General features: G+C 40.7%; 1 protein-coding gene across 1 annotated transcript in view; it reads left to right on the top strand.

The window, feature by feature from the left end:
- LOC139213851 (disco-interacting protein 2 homolog C-like) overlaps nt 1–25,066 on the top strand; it is a 204,915-nt gene that overhangs the window by 165,978 nt on the left and 13,871 nt on the right. Inside the window, exons 13-28 of the mRNA XM_070844515.1 lie at nt 1,165–1,267; nt 1,374–1,438; nt 1,762–1,855; nt 2,583–2,702; nt 3,831–3,945; nt 6,077–6,216; nt 6,378–6,514; nt 6,639–6,847; nt 8,411–8,525; nt 10,145–10,346; nt 10,498–10,607; nt 18,693–18,773; nt 19,504–19,627; nt 21,529–21,650; nt 22,250–22,361; nt 22,807–22,916. Coding sequence (XP_070700616.1) covers nt 1,165–1,267; nt 1,374–1,438; nt 1,762–1,855; nt 2,583–2,702; nt 3,831–3,945; nt 6,077–6,216; nt 6,378–6,514; nt 6,639–6,847; nt 8,411–8,525; nt 10,145–10,346; nt 10,498–10,607; nt 18,693–18,773; nt 19,504–19,627; nt 21,529–21,650; nt 22,250–22,361; nt 22,807–22,916 — 1,959 coding nt within the window. The remainder of the gene's footprint in view (nt 1–1,164; nt 1,268–1,373; nt 1,439–1,761; nt 1,856–2,582; nt 2,703–3,830; nt 3,946–6,076; nt 6,217–6,377; nt 6,515–6,638; nt 6,848–8,410; nt 8,526–10,144; nt 10,347–10,497; nt 10,608–18,692; nt 18,774–19,503; nt 19,628–21,528; nt 21,651–22,249; nt 22,362–22,806; nt 22,917–25,066) is intronic.

Here is a 25,066-nt window from a genome sequence, read left to right as displayed (position 1 = left end):
AGCCGTCAATATTCTTTAACGAGCTACACTGAGAAGCAAATAAGTTGCCTCTATTATATTTTATCTCTTGAGGGTTTTTAGGGATCTACCAGATATAAGACAAGGATGACTGGAGTCACATGAGTATAAGAGCGAGCATTCTCAGTATTTATGTTTTTCTTAGTCTTTTCTCATTAGTGTCCCCCTACAGTCACACGTGTTGGGTGTTTGTGGACTGCTGCTAATCACTTTATAAAATGCAAAATGAATTGTCTCATGCTCATATGAAAGGTAAACAACTCTGCAAAGTTATTAGCTGTTTAAAACGGCATGATAGAAGTTGCCTGAGCTGGTAACACATGGATAGATTTACAATTTGTATTATTTAAAAAATGTCTAATTCAAATTGTTTCAAATTTCATAATAAAAATGTACTTTCCAATATTAACAATGGTTAAAATTAGATCTAAAAGATTGAAATTGGGTTTTAAATGTTCCATCTCTATTTAATTATTTAGACACAGCTGCTGTAGAGCTGCTGAACTAATCTGAAAAAAACAGAACAAAAAGAACTCAATCAGTAGACAAATGGTAATTTTAAGGAAGATGCTATTTGCACCTGGGTGTAAATAGGTATTTGTTGGAAAGAAGATATTTTGTTTATTGTACGCTGATTTTTATATTTGCATTTGACATTTGAATCCCACTGTCATGAATAAATGTCCTGTAGCTAAATCATTCAGCCACCACACCTATTTTAATCGGAATTGTAATTTATCGTTGTTTATACTGCATGACCGGACTGGGTGTGAATAGCCAGATGGCAGCTTTTTGGCTATTTACACCCAGTTCAGTTAAATACACTCAAATTAACTTTATGACAGAAAAGAAATCAACATATATCTATATGGTCATATATACGTGTGTGTGTGTGTGTGTGTGTGTGTGATATATACTGAATATACATACACATAGCAAGCAGATAGCAAAAATATACATTATGGAAATTACTTCAATATACACAATATATATCTATATAATCTAATACATTAATTGAATAATATAAATACTTGATTGAGCCCAGTCTCTTCATGTGTGACAGCAGTGGACATATTTTGCAGCTAATCCTGCAGGCTGACAGGACAGTTTCTGACACATTCTGTCTGTCTGTCTCTGTCTGTCCAGTATAAGACCTGTAAGGACGGCAGCGTCCTCGGGGTGACGGTGATGAGGATAGCCATGCTCACACACTGCCAGGCGCTCACACAGTCCTGCTCGTACACAGAAGGTAACACACCTGTGAAGACCTGTATTATTTCAACCATAATGTGTTTTTTCTCAGTGAATGTGGCGTTAAGGTCTGTCTGTCTCTCTCTCTCTCTCTTGTTGTCCAGCTGAGACCATAGTGAATGTATTAGACTTCAAGAAGGACGTAGGACTGTGGCACGCTGTCCTGACTGTAAGAAAACACACACCTTAGCCTCAGTCACTTCAAAGCAGGAATTAAAGTATAATAGGAGAATGAAAGTATTTAATCATGTTTTTTTTACACAGCATGTACAATCATTTAAATGTTGTTGTCAAAACTTTACATTTTGCTTAAATCCCAAAGTTGCTGAAATATATTTTTTAGTTTTTTAGTTGGTTGAGGAGTTAAATACTCAAATGAAAATGTCAGCTTTCATTCTGTAAATGTTTCTCCTTCTTTTAAACAAGTTATAAATATCTGAACTGCATACTTAACTACACTTGAAACACTTGTTTTCTGCCTCTCCTTGTCAGAGTGTAATGAATATGATGCATGTCATCAGTATTCCCTACGCCCTCATGAAGGTCAACCCTGTGTCCTGGATCCAAAAAGTCTGCCAGTACAAAGGTAAAAAAATCAACTCCAACTCAGAGAAAACACCATTAAAAGATAAAATCATTCTAAGGACTTTTATTGTCTTAATGTGAGAAAAGTGACCTGATATGAGATTATTTGATATAAACAAGAACACTTTTCCTCTATTTTATGTATTTTTTTATTGAGATTCAGCAGATCAGATTCAAGGCAAATCTGCTTGGACAGTTTTACAGCTCAACACAGAAAGAATGATTCTCTTGGTTTAATCGTGCTGACTGTATTTTTTTAAGGAGTTCCTAATAGTTTGATATTCACCACTTACAAACAGGTGGTAACAATATATCAGTAACAATATAAAACAATATATCAGTATAATCCGGTGTTATAAACTAGAATCCTCAGTGTGACCCAGTGCAACAGCACCAATAAATGCAATATTTTTCTAGATAAAATGTGAAGTAACCGTTGAACAGAAACAAAGTTTATAAAGTGAACACAAACCCTTTAGTGATCTGAAGTGTTTTGAGTAAACTACAGTATGTCAGACCCGCTCAAGCTTATGTCACCGAAAACATCATTGCATTATTATTTTAGCCTCTTGTTACATTAATGGCTCTTTATTCCACTTAATTTGCACTAATTATGTCTAAAATCCACAGGACTGCATGCAGAGGATCCTATGATGGGTCTCCATGAGTTTATAGTAACTACGTGTGTATAAATATGTGTGTGATGTTGATGTGTGTTTTGTTTGTAGCTAAGGTGGCGTGTGTAAAGTCGCGGGATATGCACTGGGCTCTGGTGGCCCACCGGGAACAGCGAGACGTCAGCCTGAGCTCCCTGCGCATGCTGGTGGTGGCTGATGGTTCAAATCCCTGTAAGAACGCACCCTCACAAAGCCATTAAAAACAAAAAGGTCGAACATCTGGTGACCATGAATATCCAACTTTATAATTAATGGCAGTAGTAGTTTAAGTAGTGGTAGTTTGACCAGTACAGTGCTGTTTGTTTTGGAATTGATCCAGTAGATCGCCTCAGCGAACTACAACAGCTGCAATGTAATCCTTTGGGGCAACTGCACCCAATCAAAGCTGCTGGAGTGTTTGTTTTTGCCACTGACAGGCTCAGATTGTTATTCTAAGTGTGAGAGACAACATTATGGAAAGGATCCCTCCAGAGATAGACCTGAAAGATCCTTTTGGTTTAACCACGAACTGATGTTGCACTATTCAAATCCACCAGACTCCATTGACAAAATCAGTGATTTTGCCTCACACAACATGCGAGCGGCTGGTCTACTGCCGCCTTGATCGGTTAGTTTGTTTGTGTTATTGTGTGTTACATCACTATTGTGTGGATCGTAACTAATCCTTTAACACACCAGAGTCACATAATAACACAAAGAAACTAATTGATTGAGACAAGCGGAAGACCAGCAGCTCCATGTAAAATCACTGTTTTTGTCAATAGAGTTTGGTGGCTTTTAACAGAGCGCTATAACAGCTATTTCTGGTTAAACAAAGAGGATCTTATAAATCTGTCTCTGCAGGGATCCTTTCCATAATGTTGTCAGACATGTAGAATAACAACTCGAGTCTGTCAGTGCCAAAAAAAACACTTTTAGCGGATGTACTTTACCATTGCTCCAAAGGATTTCCTTACAGCCATCGTAGCTTGTTTTCCTACCAGTTCTTGGCCGTCAATTTTGATTTTTAGGAGAATAACATAATTGTACATTTTTTTAATCCAAAAAACACATTGAGGTGGTATAGAAAGCAAAAAGTCGCTCTCTACCTCTAATGGAACTACTTCCTTGGTCCAGTAGTTGTTACTGACATCTCAGGTAGGGCTTCAGTGTAAATAAACCCAGATAACATTTTCTCTGCTTACAGATGCTTCACTTTTAGCAGCTTCAGAAAGTATCACTAACCTTCAAATTACACTTGCAACATCAAGCTGTGTGCTACGTAAAAGAAGTGCTGACTTTTTAAACTGTGTCTCTCAGGGTCGATCTCATCCTGTGACGCCTTCCTCAACGTCTTCCAGAGTAAAGGTTTGAAGCCGGAGGTCATATGTCCCTGTGCCAGCTCCCCCGAGGCTCTGACTGTAGCTATCAGGAGGTAGGTACACACACACACACACACACACACCTAAACACAACACAAATGTGGCACACACAGAAATGCAAATGAAGGGTTGCTACAGAATTGTAAAATTAAAATCTGATCAGAATATCATCATTATTGGGCGTCAAGTCTCTTTAATTTTAAACAAAAGTCATTAAATATAAAAACTCTTATGTTTTGTAACTTATGGTGTTATCCCCTGCAGAAACTTTTCACTTTAACTTACTTGATGTTTAGTGTAATTTTACATGAAAAACTGTATATTTATTTACTCTCCTCAGAAAATAAGCAGCTTTTTTCCAAGTGGCTCCACCCTCTTTCCGCCATGCAGCGTTCTTATTTTAACCCGTTAAAACTCCTTTTTTCTCTCCTCTTTCATCATTCTAACACGTTAAATCCACATTACAGTCAAACCAGTTTCCAGCTTTCATTCACGGCTGTAATTTTTCCTCCATGCTTTTAATTACGACACCATAAAAGCCCTGTGTGTGTGTTTAAGTCTGTGTGTGTGTGTGTGTGTGTGTGTGTGTGTGTGTGTGTGTTTAAGTCTGTGTGTGTGTGTGTGTGTGTTTGCGTCACACACAGGCTAATAAATAGCACTTTGCCTCAGCGGGTGTGGCAGTAATGAACTCTCTTTATTTTCAGAGGAGCTGTGTTTCAAAACTCATAAAAGAATAACTAAGCGGGACACACACAGTCTCACAGCCACATTTGTACTTGCATGCAGGACTCCCATTGACATACACCAGTCCATCGGTTTATTTCTAATCTTAACCATAAGCTCCCTAAAAAGTACTCGGACTCAAACAGCCTGGCTGACAGCTGGAAACAAATGCCGTCACTTTCACACAATGTCCTTGTTTGTATGGCTTTCCAAGAACATTGTGACTCTCTAGAGTTGACATCTCTTTGGACAAAATGCCGTCACGTTCCAAAAATACTCTCACCATATAAAAATATCCACCCCTCCATAGTCGTCCTTACTTTGTTTTCACTTACACAAACATGTCCACACTTTACAAATTACTCCTCACTTTCCCAAATTTTTCAAATTTGTCCTCATATTCCAATAATAGTGATAATGATAGAACATAATGAAGGCCTCTCTAAACAAAGATTGCTACAGCTTTACCATAAGACATCTCTTATAAATTAATAAGTTGTTAGATAAAAAGGGAAACAGTGACCTGTTGCTTGCCACATTTATCTCTACTGTTTAAGTGACAGGCTCAGATTGTTATTCTAAGTGTCTGACAGCATTATGGAAAGGATCCCTACAGAGAGAGACCTGGAAGATAATTTTGGTTCAACCACAAACAGCCGTTATGTTTCTGTCTTCAAAGCCACCAGACTCCATTCACAAAAACACAAATTTTACCACGCAGAACATGGCAGTTGCTGGTCCACCGCTGCCCCGATTGGTTTGTTTGGTTTTTTATTGTGTTTCACACAAATACTGTGTTGGATGAAACTAACCTGTAAAAACACCAAAGTCACTCAATAACACAAACAAACTAATTGATTGAGACCAGCAACTCCTGTGTAAAATTATAGTTTTTGTCAATGAAGTCTGGTGGCTTTGAACCAAGCGATATAATTACTATTTCTGGTTGAACAAAAAACATTGTTCAGGTCTTTTTCTGTAGGGATCCTTTGCATAATGTTGTCAGACAGTCTGAGCCTGTCAGTGGCAAATAAGTGCTTTGAGTGGACGTACTTTGATCAGGTGCCCCAAGTTGTCCCAAAGGATTACATTACAGGAATGGTTGCTGTTCGCCGCCCATTCTTGGCTGCCGGCTGGGGCAATCTACTGGACCACCAAGTTTTTGTATCTACCAATTATTTTGAACCCAGAAATATGTAAAAAATAAGGCCCAGGTTTAAAAATACCAGAATTAACCTTTAATACCCTAACTATAAACCATTTATAAATCCTCTATAAGGGTGGTCTTATTGTAAAGTCTTCACTTTCCAAATTTGTCCTTACTTTTCAAAAATGTCCCAAACCAATTTTCACTTCCCCAGAACTTCACTGAAATACTTCACTCGTTTGTAATCACAAAGGCAGACGGCTCTCTGTCAGCCTCCGTGTTGTCTGACTAGCTGTGTCTACTCCCCCCTGCAGGCCCATGGAGGAGGGCAGCACCCCTCCTGGTCGCGGCGTGCTGTCCATGCAGGGCCTGAGTCACGGCGTAATCCGGGTGGACTCAGAGGAGAAGCTGTCAGTCCTCACGCTGCAGGACGTCGGCTCCGTCATGCCTGGAGGTGAGACAGATGATGCTAAAACAGAAAGGAAGCCTGGAACATGAGGACAGTTTTTTAAGGAAATGTCAGATTAGTGTTATCACTGTAATAATTTCTCATTTATAGTATCACCATGCTTCTTCCCTCTGTGTGTGTGTGTGTGTGTGTGTGTGTGTGTGTAGCTCTGATGTGTGTGGTGAAGCCGGAGGGTGTTCCTCAGCTCTGTAGAACTGATGAGATTGGAGAGTTGTGCGTTTGCACTGTTGCCACGGGAACCTCCTACTACGGTCTTTCCGGCATGACCAAGAACACCTTTGAGGTGAGTATGTGAATGCTTTTGTTGATTAATCTGCTTTTTATTCCGTATTATTAGGATTACTCTATATTTTGGATGATTTACTGCATTAATTACAGACGGTTTTCTGTCTTACAAACCTGCGCAGGTCTTCCCCACGTCCAACAACGGGGCTCCCATCAGTGAGTTTCCCTTCACCAGGACCGGCCTGCTGGGATTCATTGGCCCTGCAGGTCTGATCTTCGTAGCGGGGAAGATGGACGGCCTGATGGTGGTCGGCGGCCGCCGGCACAACGCCGACGATATCGTCGCCACGGCGCTCGCTGTGGAGCCCATGAAGTTTGTGTACAGGGGCAGGTAAGTGTTCAGCTGTCGGACTGTGGGAACTTTGAATGGATTAGTATTACTGATGGTGCAGTTGGTGAAGGTGGAGCTACTTTTAAACTATATAATATAAAGTATCATAAATAAATATATTACAGTTACAATCATATTCTATAAACTCATCATGTTTTATATTTAACATTTTGATCTTCAAAGTAACCAGTAGCTATAGCTGCAAGAGAAAAGTATTAAATATTCTGTGGACTAAAGAGGAAGGAGCAAATTATCACCACTTGTCTTGTGTCTTATGTACCTCTAGAAAAATAAAAATGACTTGTGGGAGCAGGTCTGATGGTAGCTAATAAGTTAAGTTAAAGTAGTTAAAGTTGCTCTTTGCCAAAGGATTAAACAAGGCCTGTTTTTTTTTTCAATGTCTTCTGAGGTGTCCTGATAAAGTAAAACAACAGAAAAGTCTTATTTTGTATTTTACGAATGTTCAACTCTGCTTTTCCTGTTATTTTTCTGCATCAGGACACCTCATTGTGTTTTGTGAACAGCATATTATCTTTGTAGAAACAGAGTGAATTTCCCAGTGTTGGCTATTGTTCTCCATAAACTTTCTCGGCTGTAGACGGTCGAGCTCCTGAAAGCTAAAGTAGCTGTTTAGAGGAGACCAGAGTTTGTTCTTCTCTCATGTGAATTCCTCATCAACAGCACATCTTACAACAGTCTCTCCTACATTAGAGGGCAGCTTAATGTTGGGTTGAAATGGGTTTCCCTTTCAGCCATATAACTTATTTTAACAGCAAGGTATTAACCATTAGTTAGAACCCTTTAGTTATCAATGTGGTTTCAGTTAAAATGTTAAAAATTTTAAAAAGCATTTAAGTTTTTTAAGCTTAAGACAGCAAATCAGTTTTACGGCAAACAGAATCATCATCTCTTTAGTACTCATTGTATTTGTCTGATTCTTTAAACCATCAATGTGAATCACAATCATTTGTTTTAATTCTCTGTAATGAGAATGCTCATTATGAATTTTTTCATGCTATCTACCACACGTCTTTAGCTTCCAACTGAAAGTTGACTAAAATTAGGCTGTTACCTTCCTTTTTCTAATAAATGTTTGATTATGAAACGATTAATCGGCTTCAAACTTTTATTAACAAAACAACAGCAACATGAAAAATTACTCTGACCCATAAAAAGATACTAAATTCCTCCTCATGTTACTGTTTTGTGAGTCTCGAAGTGTCCAGATAGAAACGAACATGACATCAGGCCAAATGTTTGATATCAACATGATGAAACAGCGCCGTCTAGCTTGGCTGTAATACGCACTGCGACAACCGAGCCTGTTCTCCCCCACATCAGTGACAGTGATTGGGTCAGAGCTAAATCAAATCCCTCCACCACACGAGACGAAGTAAACGATCCACTCTGTAGATGCACTTCATGTTAGAGTGTCGGAGCCCCTTTGTCTCTGCTAGAGTTTGTTTTGGGACACGGATAAACCTCTGGCTGAAACGCTCCCTGATCACATTGTTGACGTAGCTCCGGTGAGAGACGCGCTGACGCTGTGTGATGGTGTTTCAGGATAGCAGTGTTCTCCATCACGGTGCTTCATGACGAGAGGATCGTGGTCGTGGCCGAGCAGCGGCCCGACTCCACAGAGGAGGACAGCTTCCAGTGGATGAGCCGAGTTCTGCAGGTACACACACACACACACACACACACACACACACAGAGTATCTAACCCTAACCCTCATAAATCCAGTCACTCAGTGTGAAAACATAAACATCATATCCTGAATATTATAAACAGATAAGACTCGTGTAAACACTCAGAGAGACTAATGGCTGTTATAAACACACAGACATGATTAAAAGTCTGGTGATATTCTGTATTTTTCTTTTTGTCACCAAATCCCATAAAAAGACAAAACAAGCAATGACTGTATCTGCTAACAAGTATTATCTGTGTATCTCAGCCTGATGCATCGTCTTCCTCTGAGCCTCAGAGCTCCATTAATGTCCAAAACCTATTAAAAACACATCAGTGAGCCTCTCTGTTGCACAGGGTGACATGTTCCTCCATCACCACAATCTCACACACACTGTCATTTATTTGGCTCAATCCATCGTACATCATCCTGCTGTTGGAAATACTCACTAGAGCAGCAAACATGGATTAATACGCCACGGGAAATAGTCCCAAACGCACTATTTCGTCCTGTTTGAGTAAAATTTGATAAAGACTACATGGTTGGTTTTTAGTCTTTTCATGGGGTTTATCGACAACAAGAAAACTGTTGAATAACACCAGACTTGTTCTTTAACACAAAGCAGCTGAGGGAAACTGACACACACCAGACAGACGCATTTTAACAGGCCACCTCAAAAAAGAGACAAAACAGCTCACACACATTCCTTCACACCACATTTCTGTCCCTTTGGCTCTGTCAGACACACACACACACACACACACTCACGCACACACACACACAGCATATGATACTGTGCTGTACATTCATACTGAACAGATGAAATCTCCGTCTGAACTCCAGCTCCAGATCTCTCTAAGCCGGTATGGAGTCTGCGGTGAAACTATAAAAGCTGTCTGTATTTTTATGGCTGCAATAAAACCAAATCTCTTTATTCCTTCACCATCACAGATATTGGCTGGCTGGTTTTTCCATTTGGCTCATCTGGTCATAGACAAACTCAGCATTTTAAATCGCGGCTGAGATGATGTGATGGGATGTGATGTAAGACCTCTGGGCTGCTGTTTACCATTCATTTTTCATCAAACTACTAAAAAATACTTTCAAAATAGTGTCCAAATATAGGAAAATGAATTTCTTTCATTAGATATCAATCATGTTAAAGCTAAGACTTGTGTATCAGGTGTAACATGTTAATGTAAATCAAATTAAAATAATATGATATGGTGTTAATAGTGGAATTGCAGCTGTTGGCAGTAATTTAAATCTAATTTTAAAATATCATTTCACAGTGCCGTTCATTACTTTTTAATGCTTCTGTTATTTTTTTCTATATCAAACATTCAAAGAGCCTCATTAGGCCTTAAAGACGCAGAGAAATGGACACTTTAACCTCCTGGAAAACAATGAATATAAAATTTTGACCTCATCCTGTGCTTGCGGATGTGAATATAAACTCAAACCAATAAAGCCGTCACATTATTCCACAATCCCGACCCTCCGCTCCTCCTATCAAAACAGCCTTTCTCCTTAACTGACACTGCATCGGTTCACATGGGCTCGTCTGTGGAGTGTTTTTTTAACATCTGACTCTTTGACCCTCCAGGCGATAGACGGTATCCATCAGGTGGGGGTGTACTGCCTAGCTCTGGTGCCCTCCAACACTCTGCCCAAGACTCCCCTGGGTGGCATCCACCTGTCAGAGACCAAGCAGCTGTTCTTGGAGGGGGCGCTGCACCCCTGCAACGTGCTCATGTGCCCCCACACCTGCGTCACCAACCTGCCCAAACCCCGGCAGAAACAGCCAGGTAGAGAGCGCAGGAGTCTGGGATGGTGTGATGGTGGACCTTTAGCGCTAGAAACATTTCATGGAGCTCATCGAAAGTGAAGGCCCGCTAACGGCCTTTCTCCTTTCCTCCCTTTCCTGTCTTCCCGTGTGCTCTTCCTCCTCTTCTTCAGAGATCGGTCCTGCGTCTGTCATGGTCGGGAATCTGGTGTCGGGGAAGAGGATCGCTCAGGCCAGCGGCAGGGATCTGGGTCAGATTGAAGACAATGACCAGGCAAGGAAGGTGTGTGTGAGAGGGGGGCTGCTGGTTTTCACCACCACCATCATCACCATCATCACCATCATCATCATCATCACATACACACATATATAACAAGGTCTTTTTGGATCCATTTCTACATATTTCACACCATTGTGGTTTAGTCCCAGTCACACTCGACCTTCAGTTTATTCTGTGGTTTATGTTTCACATTGTTCATTTACTCTAACCTTCATCATAGCTTCATCTTAGGCAGCAAAACTGTTTGTGTGTTGCATCGATTCATCATCTTTTTCCTGGAAAATCAAGCTGAATGCAGGTTGAAAGGTTTCCACCAGAGGACAAATGATTTAGATTCAGGAGGCAAAGTGACCTTCTTCCATCCAAGTTTTTTAATCAACCATGACTCGACATAAAAAAAGAAAAGAAAAAAGTTAATGAAGCAACAAGGAACGTCTGATGTCAGTATGTGAAGGCAACAGAAGTTAGAGAAAACATGAAGGGCGTTTAAAAAGCTTTGGCTGCACTGTTTGTGTCATATTTGTGCCACTAAAAGTGAATGAGGAAGGAGAGGAAAGTCTGCGAGGACACAAAAACAAGAGAAAAACTGAGAGCAAGACTGAAAATAAGAAGTAAATGTCATAAGAGCAAGAAAACACACACATGAAGAGAGAGGGTGAAGGAGAAATAAAGACAAAAACAAAGAATAGAGCGAATGAATAAACAAAGACTGATTTAAGCATGAGAGACAAACACAAAGCGAGACCAGAGGTGATCGAGAGCAACAGGGAGAGTGTGTTACTGACACAACTGATTTTCTTCTCGTCTCTCGTGCTGAAAATGTCATCAGTTACAGCGTCGGGCAGCCAGCGGCTGCACACACTCTGTAGACTCTAATGAGAAGAGACAGGCCCCAAATAATAACCACCACCAGCTCCACCGCAGCATGCTGGGAGGCTGCAACAGCCTGTGTCACCAGCCGCTCTCGAAACACGCTGCTAGTCTGGTTGTTAGTTTGGACATCACCGCAGCAGATGCTGATGAAGTTTACTGTCAAAATCTTTCCAACTGAACTCGTGGAGCCTCCGTACACTGTGACTCCTGGGCCCTTAAAACACAGTGTTACACATGTTCATCATTTCTGACCCAGCATGTCTCCCTGTCTTGTGTATTCCTGTCTTTATTGGACGGTTAAAGGAGTCGAAATGTGAAAGTACTGCTTTAAGTACACTTAACTTATTTCCATTTCAGGCCACTTTATACTTCTACTCAGCTACAACTTATTAGGAAGCAGTTGTTTGTTTCTGTTTAAAATTAATTAGTTGTAACCTAGAAGCTTCATATTAATAATACAAGAAATAATCAGCAAATAAATTATAATGTGTTGTTAAAGACAATAATGTATTGATCCTTGGGGGAAACTCATAAATAGAAAAATCTAAATTTCCTCCTTCTTTAGCAGCCACAACATGAAAATGATGAGCGCATTAAAAGTCCCAAATTCTGCTTCTTTTCGAGGTCATACTTTTATTTGGAGGTCCGTCTACAGGATTAAAATGGTTTGATGCTCAAAAAACACATAATATTCTTCTGCAGCTGTTTTCACCTCATTTCTTCACGCTCCGTTTTAGAGGAACAGGACAGTCTGTGTGCTTTACTTTAGCTTTCAACATCTTTGTGATACCAGGAGCTTTGAGATTTAGGGGCTTTTCTGGAGGAGGTCACATGATCAACGGATCCCCCTGTGACATCATAAGGGGAGCCAAATCTAAACAGAGTGTTTTCACACATATTTGCTGAAAGATTGAGCAGGAGAAAAGGAGATGGTTTGGTCTGTCGGATGACAGAACTCAAAGCCGACCCAAGAAATGATTCGCCCCTTTTCTGTTCCACCCAAAACCACCAGTTGCTCATTTCCATGCTGTGTCACTGTGTCAGCAAACAGTAAATCATGTGTTAGACACACTGAGGCTTCCTCACTGCTTTACAGATGTTAAACCCTGAAAGGTGGGCGTGTTTACCTTAAACGCTGACCTCAGGATCAGTGCAGGGGTCTATAAAAAGGATAGTAAAGGAAGGACAGTGAGTGCTGTCATTGGGGGGCGGGACATCTTACCTGTGAGACCGTTCCTGTGATTGTAGTTTAAGGTGGAAGAAAGTCGAAGGAAAAGCAGCAGTGATGAATCTGAGCTGTTTCCGCTTCGCTCTGTTGCTTTGTGCTGCTCTGGAGCGCCTCTCACACATTTCAATCAACGAGCTGCAGATGTTTGAACGCCTCCATCACTCAGCAGAGGTTTTGCTGTTGGTTTCGGACAGTTGAACACTGAAGGCCCTGACGGTTAAACTGTCTAAAGTCTGTAGTCTAATCCTGGAAAATGCCTCTGTATCGCTGGTTTGGAGGCAGTGTTCCATCTAATCAAATTTTGACAAATCTGCTGTGTCATTTCCCAAATTCCACTGAAATGAAGCTAATAGGCCCGAGGCTTCATGCCATAATCACCAGTCCAAACAGGAAGATGGTGTTGGCAGTGATTAGCTCAGACTGCGTCTTTTGCGCAGAGCAACATGTTGACTCTTCCTTGTTGAAATATGGATTAATCAACGGTGGCAACTTCTGTCAGCAGATGAACCGGCGGGTCGGCGTTTCTGCGGGATGCCTTTGTGATTTGGGAAATGATTTTGAATTTGGTTTAATTCATCTCTCAGGCGAGTGCCGTGTGTTGTTCATGATGTTAATTCATGATTAGATTTGTGATTTGGGGGTTTTTTTTGGGGTTGAAAAAGCTGAATCTGCCTCTATGCCCGCTGAATGTTAATGAGGCTTAAATGTCTTTCCGCTCTCCTGCTCCTGCTTGTTGTCATCAGTATTATACATTAACTCATTGATTCAGTCCTTCATTAATCCGTTCATTCACCCATCGATGCCCCCCACCTCCACCTCTCTGAAAACCAAGCCCTCCGTGTGAATGAGCCCCTCTCACTCTCCAGACTGTTGCTGTGTTTATTGAACTGTTCTCTGTGTGTAATCTTATAGGGCGTAATGTGATTTACTTTGAATGTCCTCTCAGATTCTTCCTCTGATAACATTTATCTATCTGGGGGAACGTTGACTGAGCTCCGAGCTGCTGCACATTGACTCTGTGAAACACTCTGTAGTCACGAGTTTAACCACTTCTCTCTTCTCGCCTCTGTCCACAATAGATGCAAAGTTAAAGGGAGATTAGTGTTTACTCGCTGGTGTTACTATGAAGCAGCATCCTGCTACAGTTGGAGAAAAACTAAAAACATTTTTAAGAAAGTCACATTATATTTAGCAAATATAATGAATCAAGAATAAAGTTCAGACTCATAGAAGATTGTGGTTTGCCAGTATGGAGCCAATTTTAGATACTTTGTGTAAAACAGTGTAGATTGTAGTATAATATATTTTATCGTAGAAATATATCACATGTTTCATGTAAAAAGTAACTGTAAGTGTCAAATAAATGTAGAGGCATAAAAAGTACAATATTAGCCTCTGAAATGTAAAGGGATAGAAGTTTAACGTAGCAATGGAAATACTCAAGTTAAGTGTAAGTAGGTTAAAATTGTACTTAAGTACAGCACCTGAGTAAATGTAGTAACTGTTACTCTCCACCAGTGATGGAAAGAAAGTGTTTTTTCAGTAAACGGAACAGAAGGAGTTTATTATCTCCACCCATCTACCTGAGGCGTACCTACAACCTGATTGGACAAACATACCAACTGAAGCCTCATTGGCCCAAACGGAAACGTCAAATTTCCCCAAAATGATCCACTGCCATCAGTTTCTAAATAAACCAGAGGAGAGAAACAATTCATGCTGCAGAAACATCTCTTTCAAATATTTGTTTTTTGAGCCAAGTGGGCTTCCAGAGGTGCTTTTAGCCGTTTTATTTATGTAAATTTAAGTGCTGTAAAGTTGTCTAGCTGCCAGGTGGTCACTGTGGTGGCTTTTAGTGGAATGATCTGATAATCACATCAGATACAACTGAGCTGCAGACTTCAGTGTATTATCACAAGAATTCAACACCAGCGCTCACAAATGATAAAACTCTACTGTATGAGGCCTGATTTCTATCTGTGGCTGGGAATTTCACACACACACATACACAGAGGGAGACAGAGGTCCTTTGTGTCCGTGTTTAACATGCCGATCCTTTCTCGTAGCGATAACGCAGGTTTTATCTGCAGGCTCGTTCCACTTTGTTCCATCTCAGGCTTCAGTCGAGCTCTGGAAGTTTAACCCGGGGTCACAGCCTCTCAAACACACAACCCAAACCAGACTGACCACCAAACTTTGGTTCAAAATCAGCACAGACTAACGTTATCAGTGGCTCCTGTAGTAACTCATGGCTGTGCAGCCTCCACCATTGTACGCAGGGACGAACATCACTGTTTTCATGGACAGAGGAAGAGCCGCAGTCCATCCTGATAGCCTTTAGCTTGCCAACACCTGCCAACTAGCCAAAGTCAGTGACATCAGCTGATAAATTGGCTTTCTAAATAAATCCATCAGTCAGCTTCTATTCAGAACTGTCATGTGTTTGAGGTGGACGTACCTTTTTTGCCTGCTTCACTTTATGTATCAAAAAACTGTTCTTGTTTATAAAATGTCAAAAGTTTCAAATGTTTCCGTATCAGTCATTCATTCAGAAATGAAAGACTGCCGCAGTTTCACAAATCGCATTTCGTAGTTGTGGTTTTTCAGTAAAAGCAGACTCCAAAGGATCTGGTTTGACTGTATCTGATGTTTCAGGGAGTGTTTTAGTCACGTTAGTCCAGCTGAAGGGAACACATTTTACTTGCATTTGAGAAACCTACATCAATTTCTTGTTGCTGCAAACCTTGTCAAACCTTGTAGGGGAGCGTCTGAGGTGACTCGTTTCATCCCTAATCTTGTTGACTTTGATTTGTTTTAAAGATCGCTGCAATCTTACTCAACTGTCACATGGAGCATTTTTGTGAGGAACAGTTTGTAATGGCACAAAAAACAGTGCAAACTGCTGATTGTCTCCTAGAAATTACGACTGATTTGCAGCAGCAAATGTGTTTTGAGGGAAACAAAATGCCGACTAAATAACGTTTTCTATCAAGATGGTGAGGAAGTGTTTATTAACGTACCTGATAAGTCTGAAAAATGTTGATTCTGAATGTATCAGTAAAATGTTTACTGGCAGCATACTTCATTTATTTTCTGCCAAAATAACCGAACCATGATCTTTCCTCAAACTAAACACCATCCACCCCGAACTCGCCGCACAAATGTAGTGTTTCATTCGCTCAAAGAAACATTGTCTGTCATGCTAATCCAGATATCGATTATGCCAGCAAAACATGATTAAAAGTTGAGCCTGAGAGTTTATTACAGCCACTTCTCAAACTATTTCATTCATTGATTGCTGTTGGGCTGTTATGAGAATTTCAACCAGCAAACAGCTCTTCCAGAATAACTTACAGTGTAATTTCTCCGAGGCAGGGTTGTGCTGTCAGGGCCATCTGTGTCATTTGTGACAGACTGCATATTTGTGGTTTATTTTAGCACAAATTTTAAATTACTTTTCAAGTTAATCGAGGACTAAGACCTTGACTGACAGAATAATGTTATTCCTCATCCTCAGTTGTCTAATTAAACACTGAATCACAGCAAACTCCCAGAATCAGGCGGCTCCAGATCTTTGAAAAAAGCGATGGCTGAAATATTTTAAGTTTTTACACTGAAAGGTGTCTGGATTATGACTCAGGGAGGCTGGAGTGACGTTTATGCCAAATCTTGCTGTACTGAGTTACTTTTTGTAACTTTTAGAGACCGTTGATATTATAAACTAAAGATTTGGCCTAAAAAAGAAATATAACAAATCTAAAGTTTCTGAGAAAGTTCTGGTGTAGTAGGAGGTTTAGAATGATTGTCATGTTTTATCATGAGGATAAAATGCTCCGCAGTCAAGAGATCATTTGCCTCCACCAAACGGTAGATGTTAATGTAAGAGGCAGGAAACTGAGGGAACTGGAAAGGAAGCAGACTTTCATTTGCCATCATGAAAGTTTTATGAAGGCTCAGAGTCGAGCCGACAAGCAGCTGAGTGATGTTTTCATTGGGGGAGAAAAACCTTCTTTAAATATTTTAACCCCGGAGAGATTTGCGATGCATGAAGCCGGTGGTGAGTAGATGAGAGAGTGTTTCGTCAGCCGAACTCTGAGCGTCGACTGCACGAGCTGAAACGGGAAACTTTGGCCGTTGAGGAGCTGAGTGATGTTTTCAGCAGGAGAAGCCTGTAGGTTACATACACGACTCAAACGGTTCCTGTACAACAGAATCACTTAAATTAACAATCACAATAACTGAGGCGTCAGTCTGGTGACAGCTTATACACCGTAAAGCACCGAGCTCAGCGATCACATAACCTCCTAGACATGTGACTTTACTTTTTATCCCTTTACACTTCACTCTGTATGTGTTGAGTATCTAACTGAGATGTTACACCATCGCTTAAAGCTGCACTAATCAATGCCTTTTCACTAACAATTGATTAAGGGGATGTTTAATGTTCATGGTGACAAATCCACAGAGGATTATCATCCAGCTCCAGCTTTTAAATATTCTGGACATTTGCCTTAACAGCTTTATCCTTGAATTTAACTCGAGAAGTCCCTCAGTGACAGCTACTAAACATCCTGGTGTAATTAACCTTGTATATTGTTTGACAAAAACATGACACCAAATGAACCCTTTGTATGTTCTGGTTGGGTAAATAAGCCACTGTACACCTTAACATCTACAACTGATTATTTCAAATTGTTATGTTTATATTATTATTATCTTTCTATCTATGTATCATTAACTCAATCAATAACTCAGTTTTGAGTGTAGCCTGCCATTATATGTTTTTGCTGCAACTCTAATTTTTGTTACTTGAAAGCTGGAAGACTTTTGATATCTAAGTTCCACTGAAGACGTTAGACGGACAATTCATGAAACAGACCAGGAAGTATAATATGAAAACTAAAAGATTAGATGATGATATATATATGTATGTATATATACATATATATATATATATACTTGCTTATTTCAGCCCACAGCTTGTGGAGCAAAAGTACACATATGAGCTTTTCCAGCATAACAATTCACTTCTGAACAGCTACTCTCAGACGGTGAAATTTGCGGTACAAATCAAGCGCTCCCAGATGTGACAAGCGCAGTGCGGCGCAGAGCAGAGGTCCGTTTGCTTTGCGGTTGGCAGGATAAGGCTCTGACAGCTGAAAACTTGTCACTGATGGCGACGGGCTGGCACACACACACATACACACACACACACAAATAAAACAGACTTTCTCTGGCAGAACAAAACGTAACATAAATTACACTCCCTGCGATCCACCACTCAGCAGCAAACTTTGAAAAATTCATGAGGCCAGAAACAAACTGACTCTCTCCTGATTTGTTCTCCCGTCTCTAATTTCCATCCTTCTCTCTTCTGGTCCCTGCTGTTGTAAAGTTTGAAGCCTTGTTAGCATACCTTGCTCTCCTACTTACATTCATATTCACTTTTTTCCTTCCTCCTCTCTCTGTCTGTCTCCGTCTTTCAAATTAAGTGCACCTCAGAGCACCCCGAACTTTTATCACTGTCAGTGCGTCAACACAGCTCCTAAACTCTGAAAGTGAAAACAAGTGAATTACCTGCTGCATTTCCAAGAAACTGTGCTCATTTTAACTGTTTCACCAGTCAAATCAAAAAGTGTCACTTTTCAATGACTTGAAAATGTTATTATTTACACATAATACACTAAAAAATTTTAACACACAAACAGCATATTTATAGAAGTAAGTTAATGTGCTCTCAGCAGCTCTCAAAATGGGTCTGAAAGTTTGAGTTTAAATTTAAACTTTAAGTAACTCAAAATAAATGAAATATATAAATTTTCCAATTACAGTGAGAAAACCGAAGTTGTTCTCTGAGTACTCTTCTTGTGTTTGCTGCGCTGTGGCCTGATTCGTCTGTTCAGGATGGACGTGTTTGTGTGTTTTTCTGTGAATGTTTGTGTCTTGTCGCCCAGTCTCACTGTTCCTGGATCTGTTTTGTTTTTCAGTTCCTCTTCCTGTCCGAGGTGTTACAGTGGAGAGCCCAGACCACTCCAGACCACGTCCTGTACACACTGCTCAACTCCAGGGTAAGGCCTCACACCACACACACACACACACACACACGCACAGTACCTTAAAATAGACGCTGGTGATACACCACTCACCGTAATATTCTTAGTTTTTTAACAAGGTAAAAAGGAGAAACTCCAGATATTTTCCTTATGTTGCAGCGTTTGCCACAATGATTCATGTGTTTGTTCAAGATTTAAGATTCAAGATGTTTATTGTCACTCCAGTTGTACCAGTACACTCATGGGAAAGTCTTTGGCAGGTAGCTCTGTTACTAATAGATATATGTAAGAACAGAATATATATAAATGAAATAAAGACATATAAAGATCTACATGTAGAGCAAATAAATACAAGTATATATGGTATGACAGCAGCAAAAGGTATAAATGCAATGATGATATGCAACAACAATACATATAAAACAGACTGAAAGGTGCTTATTTGGTCAATAAAAGGTGCTCATACTGTCAATGTGTATGTTTATTGTACAGCATCACTGATATGGAAAAGAGAAGTCATTGTTATTATTATGACAGTTTATATGAGGGGTCGTGTGTGAACCGGCTCGGTTAGTTTGCATAATGGCGATATGACCCACTGGTTTGTTTGCAGCTGTTCAGCGCCAAGATGCTGCAACGGAAAATTTGACATGACATCTGCTGACACACACTGCTGATTGAATGTGTCAATCATCTGTCTGTGCGTGTGTGTGTGTGTGTGTGTGTGTGTGTGTGTGTCCTCCAGGGTACGATAGCCAGCTCTCTGAATTGTGTTCAGCTGCATAAGAGGGCAGAGAAGATCGCAGGCATGCTGGCTGAACGGGGCCACCTACAGGACGGGGACCACGTGGCTCTGGTCTACCCTCCAGGTAAACACCGGCTACAGATCAGTGTGAGGCCGCAGCTCATCGTCCTGATGTTTTGTGTGTGGATTTTGGTTTCGGTTTGTGTTGTGTGTAGTGATGCTGCAAAATTTGAAAATAAAGGCTGATTCTACCCAGCGAGCAGCGGTAGCTAAATGTTCTCAACGCAGTAAAAGATTTCTGGTAACTGTTCCGAATATTATAACGATATACTAAATGGCCAAAAGTATGTGGACACATACTTTAAGGCAAGACCCTACAGGTGAAAAGAGCAAAAATGTTAACTAACAGATATCACCGTGAAACTTCCCCAGTTGATCACTTATATTAGGACAGTTATTATTTGCACTGCAAGTTTTATGACATTTTATGTTTAAGTATGCTGAATCCAAAGTTCTTAACAGTGGAAACTCTATCGATATCTTTATCGTTCCATAAATACTGTCAACAGCCATAAAAAAACTATTTTCACCATGTTTTTAGGAGTAAAATGTTGTGAATGAATGATACAATATATGAATATACAGGTATAAATAAAACTTTGGTGTATGTAAGTGCTGCTGAAGGGGAGATTTCTGAGCTTAGAGTAAGAAAAAACTCATTTTGAGAAAATAGCGTTTAAAGACATGAATTTAGGATAAATCTACAGACACACATAGACAAAGTTTCTTCCCACTAGTGTGAAAGAAGATATGATATGGAAGCAAAATAACCCAAAATCTCAAAATTGACCAGTGCATGAAAACATGATGTTTTTGCCTGAACTGTGTGGCTGTTGGTCTAATGATCAACTGCGTTTTTCATGGGTTGTTTCATCAGTTATAACTGAAGAGAATCTTAATGCAGCAGCGCACAGTGATATTTTAAACAACAGCGTTCTTCCAGCTTTGTGGCAACAGTTTGGGGAAGTTTTTCTGTTTTAATGTGACAATATTAATGTTTAATATCCCAGTTTGCTTTGGGAGAACCGGACTGGCCTGTCGTGTCTGGTGGCTGAATGGGAGCAAATCCCTAAACATCCCTTAAACATCTGGAGGAAAGACTGAAAGTGTCCTACATGTGTAAATGGTGTACTGTAGATAAAGAAAGGCTGATTTAAAAAGTCTTTACTGTCATTACTTTACAACAGTAAGACCTCAGATATCTTCCATACTGTTGTAGGAAGAAAGTGAAATAGATAGTTGCCTTTTTTGGAGTCAGTATAAAGGATTTGTACTGAATTGGCTAAAATGTGCGAGAACTTTTGTAATGATCCTTTAACTTGTGTGCTGCCATGTAAGCAAGGACAAACCGAGGGTGTTTTTAAATGAGGAAGGACATGACATAGACATTCAGAGCGTTTCAGTCGGGCTCTCAGATCGAAGAGAGCGCCGCAGGGAAAATTAAGGGAAAGAATTGTAATTTCCCTCAGAGACTCAGAGCCTCGGGTCCATTGCGGCGGGACGGACGCAGCCGTGCAGGACGAATTCCCCGACACGAGGAGATCGTTTTAAAGCAGCGTTCAATTAATCGCCTCCAGAGTCCGCCACTCAATACTTAACCTCCTCGCCTCCAGGAGGGTGTGTGTGTGTGTGTGTGTGTGACCGTTTTCCAAATCCTCCTCCTCCTCTCATCTTTTATGCCCTATTCACCTCTCATCCCTCCTTTCTTTACCCCTCCTGTGTCCCCCCTCTTCTCTCCTCTTTACCCTCCCTTTTCCTCCCTCCGCTCCCCGTCTTCCCCATCTCACCTCACTTTTCTTCTTCCCTTCTCTCCTCCCTCACCACTCATCCCTTCCTCTTCATCCCCTGCCATCTCCTTCGTCTTCCACTTTGCACCTTGTCCTTACTGCTAATCTCACACCCTTCCTCTCCCTTTCCCTCCCCTGCCTTCATCCACATCTTCCTCTTCCTATCTCCCTCCTCCAGGTATCGACCTCATCGTGGCATTTTACGGCTGCCTTTACGCCGGTTGCGTGCCGATCACGGTGCGACCGCCTCACCCGCAGAACATCGCCACCACGCTGCCCACCGTCAAGATGATCGTGGAGGTAAAAACACTTCGATGCCTTAATCTGCCAAATTATTTCTGATCTCCAAAGAGCATGCTGTCTAATGTTGCGCCAGTGTTTATTTAATACAAGTAGCATCGAGCTGAATTAAGTTCATCTTAGGCGTAAGAAACTTAATAAATGCGGCTTTGGCTCAGAGGTTTGAGTGGGTCGTCCATCAAGTGGAAGGTTCAGTATCTCAAAATGTAAGAAAATCCTGCTTTGTAGAGACTTAATTATCAAAACAAGTCTTTTACAAATATAGTGATTAAGTCACTAAGTCACAATAAAGAAAGATGGAGCGAAGGGGCAAAGGATTCAGCAGCTCGCAGAAGCTGGGTAAGTAACCAGCAGTGAGGAAACATAAATGAATATGATAACGACGAGCCCCGTTCATGTTTTAAGAGAGCTGGCAGGAGGAGATGGTGGAGGTCAGAGCTGCAGTTACTTTGCTATAAATCTCACAAGCAGTCAAATTGACGCTTTCATTTCAGCGGGCGACTTTAAAGTGACGCTCGCTCTCCCACGCTGCTGGATAGCATGTTGGGATGTGATGAAATGTTCGGTCAGATTCAGGTTGTCTGCACTGTGTCCTGCAGGTGAGCCGCTCGGTGTGTGTGATGACCACGCAGCTCATCTGTAAACTGCTGAGGTCGAAGGAGGCCTCGGCCACCGTCGACGTCCGGACTTGGCCCCCTATCATGGACACAGGTATATACACACACACACACACACACACACAGGTCCTCAGATATACAGACTAACAGCACACACACTTGTACTTTACCTCTGCCCGCTTCTTACGAATAAAAGTATTTCTAAGCTTTTTCTATAAAGTTTTATTAAAGTCAATGCAAATAGGAAACTTTGAGCCTGGTTTCAAAGAGCACCACATACAGAAACTTGAAGTGATTAAAGTGAAGGAGCTCATGGTGTTTGATAGACAGGTGATCTGTGACAATGAGGACTAAACTCAAACAAACACTGAAGAAATAATAAGAAAATAAACAAGTTAAGTAAAAAGCAAATATTAGAGATTTTAGTAGAAGTTTGAGTGACTCAGTGAGTGTCTTGAATCCTGTCCTGAATCAGTGGAAATGCCTGTGAACTGTGCTGTACTGTGTTTTAAGACAGTTCTCGCTGATTTTTATTTTAGACGATTTGCCAAAGAAGAAACCTCCTCTGCTGTATAAACCATCCAACCCCGACACACTGGCCTACCTGGACTTCAGTGTCTCCACCACCGGCATGCTCGCTGGAGTCAAGGTACACGCACACACACACACACACACACACACACACACACACACGCACACGCACACACACAGACATCGGACACTACCTGGATGTTATCCATATAGCACCTTTTGTCGAAAAATTGCTGGTAATACAATGAAAACACGACAATACAATAAAAGTATTTACAAAGTATTTATATTGTGCAATCACAATTCAACAGTACAGTGAAATGCATGAAAATATGAGGGCATGATGATATAGGAAAATAGGAGACATGGTGGGGTAGAAAGACTATTGTAGCTCAGTAGAAGAGTTCAGGTTAAAGTAAAACGAATTAAGAGAAAGCTAAGCTATAGAGGTATATTTAAAGATGTGTACAGATTGGGATGCCCTCAGCTCCTCTGGCAGGCTGTTCCAGAGGACCATGGGCACTAAACGCTGTCATCCTGTCATTCTTCGTCCTTTGACTCAGGGAACAACTAACAGAGTACAAGTGGGCTGCAACAGCTGTAACGTATACCTTTAGGAGAATTGCCGCCTCATCAAAGTACGTCCACTAAAAGTGCTTGTCTCCGTCAGGCTTACGTTGTTATTGTGGTGTCTGACAACAATATGGAAAGGATCCCTACAGAGATAGACCTGTATGATCCTTTTTGTTTAACTACAAATTGCTGTTGTATCATGCTATTCAAGGCCACCAGACTCCATTGACAAAAGTAGTAATTTTACCTTGCAGAACATGGGACTGGTCTACCACTGCCACGGTTCGTTAGTTTGTGTGTGTTATTCTGTGTTACACAAATATTTTGTTGGATCCGAATAAACCCTTTAAAACTCCAAAAGCAGCTCTCATGGAAAATGACGGTAGGTTTGAACCAAGTGATACAACAGTTATTTCTGGTTAAACAAAATGAATCTTCCAGGTCTGTCTCTGTAGGGTTCCTTAGGTCACACATAGGACACTTAAAATAAGTGTAAAATAAGTCTGTCAGTGGTAAAAACAAGCACTTTTAGTGGACCCACTTTAATCTGGCACAGTTGTCCTGAATGATTACTCCACATTACAGCCATAGTTGCTCTTTCGCCGCCCATTCTTGGCTGGCTCTGGAGTTATCCTTCAATATTTTTTGGCCCTAGTTTAAAAAGTTGTCTTTCATTCTTACATTGATTGATTGATTGGATATTTAGCTGGTGCTATCCAATCAGTAATACATTGTCAGTAAAATCATATCTAGTCCATTTATGTTTTGATGTTTTGAAGAATTAAGACTGATTTGTTTGATTAACGCTGATTAAAGGTCAAAATTTCTAAGCTATGTTACTGTAATTATGGCCCAGGACACATTCACCTGTTCACCTGACCTGATCTGTTGTGAGACCGTTGGAGAGGATGAGCTTTGTACACCGATGGCGGTGACATTTTAAAGATTAAAGCGCCCATTGATTCCCGCTGCAGCAAAACAAACCTGCATCCTGTAACTCGTTGTTTCTGGCGAAGGTCTGTGTGTGTGTGTGTGTGTGTGTGTTTCAGTTCACTGAAGCCAACAATCAAGCACCTTTTTCTTATTTCGTTTCTCGACTCTCTGCTCACAGAATAGAGACAATTCATGTGTTTACAGGGAATAAGAACAAGGTATGATTGAAAGGATTTGTTAGAAAAGGGAATAACGACACTCTAAAGATCTGTTATTCTCTTACGATTATAGCTAGAGACATTTTCTCAAGAAAGCTGAAAACATAATCCCTCAGTTGGTGAAATGATAAAGCCCAGACTGAAAATGAATTTCAGAGTAACAGCATGGAATTTAGAAATGAGACCACAAATATTGTTCTATTAGTTGGTCCCAGATTCATGAGATTAACCTCAGCCTGACTCTGTCTTTGTGATGTGTTAATATTCTCAGTCAGGACAATATTTTGGCAGTTATTATTCTCACCCTTAGCGACCTGAGATAAGAGAGTCCATTAGAGAAGATTAAAGATAATTGTAGATTATTGACTCTTTTCCAGCAGAGAAGAGGCTGCACGTTCCTGCTAATGTTGAAACATTAATTCTTCTATTAAACATGAGGGAAACAGGAATGGGTGTTCGTCTCCTGCTCTGACCCTCGAAATCCCTGAAATGTAAACAGAACTGTTACAATGTTGTTTTAGACGACTTCAGAACCAGATCAGCC

This window comes from Pempheris klunzingeri, chromosome 15, assembly GCF_042242105.1.
Source record: "Pempheris klunzingeri isolate RE-2024b chromosome 15, fPemKlu1.hap1, whole genome shotgun sequence".
In the NCBI taxonomy this organism is placed as follows: Eukaryota; Metazoa; Chordata; class Actinopteri; order Acropomatiformes; family Pempheridae; genus Pempheris; species Pempheris klunzingeri.
The sequence above is the reverse complement of the archived record's forward strand: the minus strand, read 5'-3'. Positions and strand labels throughout refer to the sequence as shown.